An 8826-nucleotide genomic window follows, 5' to 3' on the forward strand; every position below is an offset into this window, starting at 1 on the left:
TTACCAAAACATTCTGCAGCTGGTCTCCGAACTTGCAATTCGCCGCCAAGTTCTTGATCCTCACTATCCATTGGTTTGCAGTTTCGTGGCCATTTTCTCCACGTTGTGCTCGAAAAAACACTCGTCTTTCTTTGTGAACAATTACCGGCGGTGTGAAATGCGTTGACAGAGCCTTGCACAAGAAATCATAATCTTTCTCTTTCGGTTGGTGCGGTGTACACAAATCTCTCAGCAGCTTGTATGTCGTCGCACTCAAATGGTTGATTAGAACGGCTTTTTTCATATCGTTGGCAATCTTATTGGATACAAAAAACTGCTCCAACTGTTCTTTGTACAGTTCCCATTCTTCAGACTCTCCGTCGAAACATCGGAAGCTTGCCGGCGCCGCCATCTTGAAAACGCCGAAAAAAAAAACTTCCAGCTGGCCGCTGGTTTTTGTCACTTTGCGTGTTTCTCTGCGCCGTTGGCTGACCACATCCGTTCTTTTACGAATGATCCGTATCCCGTCCAGTCGCCAATGTGATGTACACGAATAATTACTCGATAATTATACGTCTTAACTTATGTTTTATTCGACTATCAATGTTACAACGTTATACATCATGTTTCTTCTCACTCAACTCTCTGCACGAGGGGTGCATCAATGCTAACTCGATTCACACATCGTTACAATATTGCTCTACTACAAAACACAAATATGTTCCTTGTTTCTTGTACAGAAATAGGATTTTTCTGATTATTATGAAAGTAATTCCCGTTGAAATTTTCCAACAATTCGATGAGACTCTTTTTCAGTCTGCTGAACTTTGCTCCAAAAAAATAGATATTTTTCTCTTGGAGGAACTTAATTTTTGTTGCGAAATATTTGTGCGAAATTCCGTCTTGAATATTTGGAAATAATTTTCGGAAGGTTTTTGTTAGGAATTCGATTTCACAAACAATATCTACAGGAATTCTCAAAGCGATTTTCACCGGTATTCATGGAAAAATTTAAAGAAGATTATTTTTGATGGATTGCCGGAGAAGTTTTTACAAGAATTAACATTTTTGTACTGATATCGGATTTCTGTTGGAATTCCCGTCCAAACTCCTGGAGAAAGATTTCACAGAAATTGAAGTATTTTCCGCACAATTTCTTTTAAAAAATCCTAGAAATTTCCACAAGGTTTTCCACAGAAATTCAACTTCTGCTAAAATTTCTGAAAAAAAAATCTTCAGAATGGATGGAACACCATGGATCACATTTTATGAAACTTGAACAACTTTGTATGATTCTGAATTATTTTTCTCTGGATGTAAATCCAAATAATTTTCATATTTGTATATGAACTCAAATAATTTGTATATAGAAGTTTTGTTCGAAAAACAAATTAACATTATTTTATTACCCAATTTTTACCTAATTACCTAATTAATAATTTTATTACCTAATTCAATTACATCAAAGCTACAACCATCATTTTCTCTATGAAACGTTGATTATAGAAATAATTTTGACGTCTTCATTCTTGTATGCTTAATTGGTAGAACCTTGATGAACAGGACCATCCAGAATGGATGTGATACTAATGGATATTTTCTTTGTTCTTTTTCAATGTGGTAAAATCCAGTTATATTATATGAAACGTACACGTTCTGTAAATTGTGGTAACAAAAATTGACATTTCGCGCGTAGTTGGCGCGAATTGGATTTCATGTCGCGTCTTTGATTTTAGTTGGCGCGGATTTCGCGCCGGTCGAAACTTATATATGAAACATGTTATATCTGAGTTCTGGGTAAATTTTTAGTCAAATCGATTCACGCGCAACCGAGACCAGGAGCTCAAAAAATGCATTGTATGGATTTAAATATGTTATTATTAAAAATGTTATTAATAATTATTAAAGATTGTATTTAAAAAAAGTCATCAGAATTTTAAATTCTTTAAGTTTTTTGAAACAATTGTAAAGATTGATAAAGATTTATGAGCTTTGTAATTCCAAATAATTCTCTGTCTAGTAATTAATTAGATCATTTTATTGCTTTTTTATCGAACGTCCGTGCTAATTTTTCAACGTGCCATCACAAATGTTCACACGTCTAACGTCTAGCGAAAGCACAATCAAAAACATTAATTGTCTTTAAGTAAACTTTCAGCCCTAGGCTGGCTCGTCTCCAGAGACAATCCAAAACATCGTTCTTGCACTCTTTCCCACTTTTTTGTAGCTCATCCAATCATCCATAAATGGTAAAACTAGTGGGAATATATTTTAAAGTGAGACAATATTTTTAGACGGTAGTAAAAGACGGCGCAAAATTTGCTATACATAAATCATTCTGCCATTTTCATACACAAGATGCAGTTTCACGGGAAAATCTTCAAAATCCTTGTTGAAATTGTAAACTTGTTTTAGTGTGCTCCCGCGATGCTAGGATAATACCATTATGTGGTGTGTCACGGAATAAGGTTTACCATGGTCATATTGCTAGCCTCTAGCTAACCCAATAGATGCTTTTCTAAATATCCAACTTTGTGATATTTATGAGGGTGTTGCCAAGTTGATTGCCTTACATAGTGACAATGCAAATACAACTCAGCCCACTACCTAGTTAATACTAGCATACAATAGTCACTATTTGGTCACTTTTTCTGCATCTGAAAGTCACTATTTGGTCACTTTTTTCGTCATCGTTGGTCACTAAGTCACTATTTTGAACGGCATTTATCGCTACCAGCCCTGAATTAAGAATATAACCACCCTTTTATTCACATTGGCAACCCGTTAACCAAGACGAACCGCTGCCATAGAACCCTAATCCCCAGACTCCAATAAAATTCCGTTTGAACTCGTGGTGGGTCCAAATATGTTCTCGGCTTGCATGGGCGAGTGATTGCATCATCAATGCATTCCCATCCCCGATAGACCGTGAGGACGTGGCCAGCGTCGTTATCGACAATTTAACAAAATACTCGAACTCTCGGACTGGCCACATTGAGATTGGAGAGTAAATTCCGTGCTCCCATCCATTAATTCTCAGTGAAAATAGCGATTTTTCTGGTCAATCACGGAGTAGCAACTACGAAATGCATCATGCTCATGCTCAAAAGATTGGCCAATTGACTTCACTCAGTCCCAGGATTCCGAACTTCATATGCGCCATGCCATGCTGGCGAGTTGTGCCAGTTTACCTTGCTGAGCGAACGTTAGGCGATTTCATGTTCCAATTCTAGTCATTTGTTTCATGCCAAAAGTCGTGGCCGTTAAATAACATTTCATGCTCAGCTGCTGAATGCCAGAACAGACACTGTTGGAGCCGCTCCTCCTTGGTGAACAGATGCTCGATCAGTCGGGTCCACTCAGTGAATCGTCCAGTGGTATTATCTTTTTTCCGAGTAGACTCGAGCAAAAAGCAAACAGATTTGCTTCTATTTCATGCTGCTCATCAGCAGTCTCTTTTTCAGTCATTTGCAAGGTTTTTTTTCGTCGTCTTTTCTCCAGCTATATTTTGACCAGCGTTTGGTTCTTACGCATGAACGCGTGTGAAAAAAATCCTTTGTAGCGTCAGCATTTCACCTTTTTCGGGATGTCGTTGCCGTAGTTGCACATAGAGACACTGATCTGCCGTAATCTGGAAAAGTGACGTAACAGCCATTTTACAACATGCATGTTTTCCATTTTTCTGTTAAAGAGCTCGATGAGTAGTACTCGTTAACACCATTTTTGGAAAATGGCGTATACGTCACTTTTTCAGATTACGGAAGTGATGTGCATCTTTAAATTCCACTTAAACAGTTTGATTTTGGGATTAGCATACGGCAGGCACCATTTCATCTAAGACTCGTAGTTTCTGCGCTACAAAGTCCAATATTGCCATTTATAATGGAACTCGGCAATGTTTTCTGCTGTCAGCGGATGAGACCATAGGCCCCAAAAGGCGCGTCCCAGTGGAGGAGACAGAGACTTACTATTAGCGCACAATTATGCCCATTCGATCAAATCAAGGTTGGACGTTCCGACTGACGTACGTGAAACCAGGATCCCGCAGACACAGTTTTCCCCACGCATCTTGCAGCTGCTGTTGGACGGCAGTTTTGAGGGACGTACTTGTTTTCAGGCATGCGGATGCGCGTTGTACGCTGAAAAAAAATTGCCAAATCTAATCTTCGGCTGCTGATGAAGGTTCGGAGCGCGTTGAGTTTCTTGGGCGTCGTGGAAGCCATTTATGGAAGAAAATCCACGCCCTGCTTGTCGTCACCGTCATCGCATCACAGCTTCTTACCATTTCTCGTCAATGTTGACGAATCGTCCGTATCGTTGGAAGCGCTTTGGCTCCCCCTATCGCTTCTTCTTCTTCTTCTTCTTCTTCTTATTGGCATTACATCCCCACACTGGGACAGAGCCGCCTCGCAGCTTAGTGTTCATTAAGCACTTCCACAGTTATTAACTGCGAGGTTTCTTAGCCAGGTTACCATTTTTGCATTCGTAATATCATGAGGCTAACACGATGATACTTTTATGCCCAGGGAAGTCGAGACAATTTCCAATCCGAAAATTGCCTGGACCGGCACCGGGAATCCAACCCAGCCACCCTCAGCATGGTCTTGCTTTGTAGCCGCGCGTCTTACCGCACGGCTAAGGAGGGCCCCTATCGCATCGCCAGCTTTTTGCAAATATGTATGTTGTGTGCGCAACGCTGAGGACAATGAGTTGCGTGTGTTTGCAACTAGCTAGGCGACAGCGTTCGTGTGATGCTCGTAGCCGGTGGCTTGTTGTGTGATTTTTTGAGCTAGTCCGTCTGACTTGTCGATCGTGGTGGCAGCTCGGGAGAGCGACAGAACGCTGACACACTGGTTTACTGGTGGTTAGAAATCTTACGTTCTTTGGGCATGCCTAGAGGTTCGTTCGTTTATCTCCTCACACAGGTTCTTGCCAAGGTTTCGATTCATGATGTGTCCTTATGTGAGTGATTTAATGTCTCATAGAGCTTCCTCATACCTTGTGTTATTAGCGCAGTAGAGCTGCAAATAAATAAATAAATATTGTTCCGGTTTCTTATTCTCTGGAAAATTCTAGCTCGTCTGTCCCACGAGACCCACGTATATTTTATGATGTCTTTTCTACCTCAACCACCACCTTCACCCACCATCATCGATTACTTTTTTTAAATGATAGTACTCAACACAAGGGTTTAATGAATTGGTTTAACGTCTGGATCATTTGCTGTTATCTATCTATCGGTGTTCAATGTGCCCACTGCTAACTATCTCATTGTGATTCATTGTTCTATTTATTTTGCAGGAGAAAGTTCTGCGAATGCGACTAGACATAGAAAATAGCGCCGCTAAGGAACAACAACAGCAGTCATCCGTTTCCAGTGGGCTGGGATCCGGTGGTTCGCCAGCATCCGTATCAGCAGCGGCGGCAGCTCAATATCAGAATCCCTACAGTCCACCCCAGCTGGCCAACCAGCAACAGTTGCCGATTATATACGTCGCTGCTGCAATCGCCATGGCTATATTTGGGCTCATCCTGGGTAAGTTTGTGCTTTGAACACTGAACGACTTCGGCAGTAGCGGTGGCATTAGCTCTAACAACAGCGACGGCAATGATAATAAGTTAAATAACTGAGTTCAGTTTGTAGTAGCATTATAACAACATAAGGAAAAACCAGAGCAAAACAAACTATTTAATGGCATATAAATTGGGAATTGGGTGGGAGGAGAACCAGAAAAAATAAAGAAAATAAACTCATATGAGGAAGAAAAAGCATATAGGGGTAATAAATTTAGCGCCGCAATAAAGTACAGTGGATTAGTTAGACAAATGTGGGAATAGTAGAGTTCAATGACGGTTGTAACTTTTGAAAACAATTTTTCCACTTGTCTTACTAATCTTACTACACTTTAAACATATAAGAAAAAGAGACGTCATTCACTTTACTACCAACAATAACAAAATGAAACAGACACAAAAGCACTAGCAGTAAAAAATAAGTAAACCCTAAATGGTTAAAATAAAGATTATTATACAAAAGTACATGAAAATCAATGTCAAGTTGAACTAGTATAACTCGAAGAGAAAATCAATTGCAAAAACAAACAGAAGCAAAAACAAAACTGTTTAACCAAGTACTAAATCAAACATCATCTGCCAGTGGCAGGCCCATGGAGGAAAACAGATCACTATGAAAACGTATATGTCCTGACAAAAGAAAAAAATAAAAAAAAACTTCTTAAGGAAGTATATTACAGGAAGTGGCAGTAATGAATTATCAGATCTTCTCATGTTGCTGATTTCAACCACAAAACAATTGAGTCAACTTTCATTTGCAAAACAATTGAAAACAAATAAAAACCAACACTCTCATATAAACAAACACACGCATACAATGTTGCTCTCGCTTAGACGTAGAATTATGAAAACTAAACAAAGCATGAGATAAAAAAGGAGTTTTTAAATTCATCCCGCAGCGCACAGTGGGCAGGACTTTGTTTTCGTCGGACGAAATTTGTAGTAAATGGTAATGTTCTTAATAAACTCTAACTAGCTTCATAACTTAAACTAGAACTTTCTGTTTACTGTTCTGTTTTACTGCATTTTTTATTATCATTATGTCCAAATATGAGCTGCTATTCCTGGATTCTTTTAAACAAGTGAAGAAACTACTCGTCTAAGTAACGGTGTCTTTAAAATCCACACAATCTTGCATTCCAGGGCACTGGATAATAAACTAGCTGACTGGATCAAAATCTTGTACATGTTTTCGGTGTCCTTACGGGCTATCGTATATAAAAAGTTTCGAGTAATATTTACGGGATCTATTCAAAACTTTTGGAACTACCAAAAAAAACCATTAGGTTGAACCGAAAGGTAAAACATGGGGAATATCCAGAGCACTAAAGTCTTTGTCCGATGAAAACTGCGTTCTGCCCCCGTGCGGCAACGTGGGCGTATCCTAGCGATACGTCCACGTTGGCGATTCCCCTCACCTTACAGGACAACGCGAGCGGAGTGTGGAGATGAACCCAAGCAAAGAGTTTTTAAGAGCATTATTAGAGTCGAGAACCATTTATTACCAACTAATTACCATGCCACAAAACACGCTATAAAATGCATTCGTTCGTTATGCGCGGCGAGTACAACAGGACATGCGAGATAATAGTGTCATTCGTGTATAGCCGTGATTTGAATATTTTCAGAAAGCGAAAGCCCTTCTCTATAGCGAATAAGATTTACCAACACACTACAAGTACAGGCGAACTGGCGCAATGCTCGGAACATTCAATGCTGAAAACGCTACCGCCCTCTGATATGCTACAAAGGCATGAGTAAACATCGGATGGCGAAAGTATAAAAAGAACTAGTGTTTCGTCCGTTTGTTTGTGCTAGAACACTACCAACTGCTGCGAATAGAAATAGTAAAGACAACAACCAATAGGAAAGACGATTCAAAGGGGATGGAGAACTATATAATAGTGTTGTATTTGTTACGTTTAATATTGGTTGACCGGCATCGTTTTTTATAAACTGTCTAAAATGCATAATTTGAGCCTTCCTGTGCAGCAAAATTCAGCCAGTCACTAAACGAGAGTCGAATTTTCAGTTAATATGTTAGGGAACAGTTTCAATTTTCTGTTTAAAGTTAAGCGAATTGATTGATGATTTTTCGAGATAAGCGATTCACTAGAAACGGGGTGGTGCGGTTCGCTGGAACCGATGTCGTGTATGTCGGAAGGATAGGAAGAAAACATAACAACCCAGAGTAGAACTTAGACATTAGGAAAAGGCATCATCTATTATTATTCATAGCATAGAATTAGAAACCGAAGCGAAAAATTTACTTCAAAATTTATTACAACAAATTGGGAAGCATTGAGGTTTCCTCGTCGGTGTTGTTGTCTGGCTGATAAACAATTCGTACCTTGCAATGGGACGAGCAAAGCAACAAAAACGCTCTTCACTGCTACAGAAATTAAGAACGAAATTCACTATACCTAAGAAAATAGAGAAAGGATTCAATTTTTGAGAGTTGGAAACAGCAGAACCTACCAAAATGTAAAATGCTTTTCTGGAAAACAAAAATAAGAAAATTACATTACTAATCAACCTAATCTAACAACAATACCTACTTAGCGCTGTTGTAGATTTCGTTTTTTAAATTTCGGTCCGTTTTCGCATCCGTGACCTACACAGCCTTTTTGTGATTACTTGCATTGATAATTATTCCTGTTTTATTTTTTGGTTTATTGCAACCCCTGAGGATCGTGGTTATTTTGTTTTCTTTTTATCATATAATAAACTATTATTCCAAAATTGACTGATGTTATTTTTAATCATGTGAAAATCCCTAACAGTTTACTGAAGTTTCTGCAGCATCTCAAAGTAGGGAAGTTGTTCGGACGATCGCGGATATTAAACAAAACGGTGTTTGGGAATCAACCTTTATAGTTTGTGGGATGTCTTACAAGTTTAACAAATTCCGACGTTTTGTGTGTATTGTTTCTACTCACAATTTAGTTTTTTTCCTCTTTGACTTCCGCCTCAATCGTCCTCTCTGAACTTCTCCATTAATTAATTTAACTCTTTATTTTCTCTAGTCTATTTCCAGTGTGGAATGTATTTTACCTGTGTACCTCGCTTTATGTGTCGTTCATCTAATTGTCGTCTTACTGGTCCGTGGGCTGTCCGCAATAGTCCAAGCACCACTGTACTGTCCTCTGTCATCTGTTTATAATATTTTAACTTTACTACATATTAGGGCTGTGCACAATGGAGGTTGATCGATATCGACGATATTCATTTGGTGATATATCGGTATCGGCGATATATCGGGTTTGAAAATAT

At 39.0% G+C, this 8826-nt stretch overlaps 1 protein-coding gene across 2 annotated transcripts in view; it reads left to right on the top strand.

Moving 5' to 3' along the window:
• LOC134205845 (vesicle-associated membrane protein/synaptobrevin-binding protein) overlaps window positions 1-8299 on the top strand; it is a 64121-nt gene extending 55822 nt beyond the window's left edge. For both annotated transcript variants that reach the window (XM_062681470.1, XM_062681472.1), the window contains exon 5: window positions 5281-8299. In XM_062681470.1, coding sequence (XP_062537454.1) covers window positions 5281-5532 — 252 coding nt within the window. In that variant the 3' untranslated portion in view covers window positions 5533-8299. The remainder of the gene's footprint in view (window positions 1-5280) is intronic.
• The last annotated feature ends 527 nt before the right edge of the window (window positions 8300-8826 follow it).

This window comes from Armigeres subalbatus, chromosome 1, assembly GCF_024139115.2.
Source record: "Armigeres subalbatus isolate Guangzhou_Male chromosome 1, GZ_Asu_2, whole genome shotgun sequence".
Classification (NCBI taxonomy): domain Eukaryota; kingdom Metazoa; phylum Arthropoda; class Insecta; order Diptera; family Culicidae; genus Armigeres; species Armigeres subalbatus.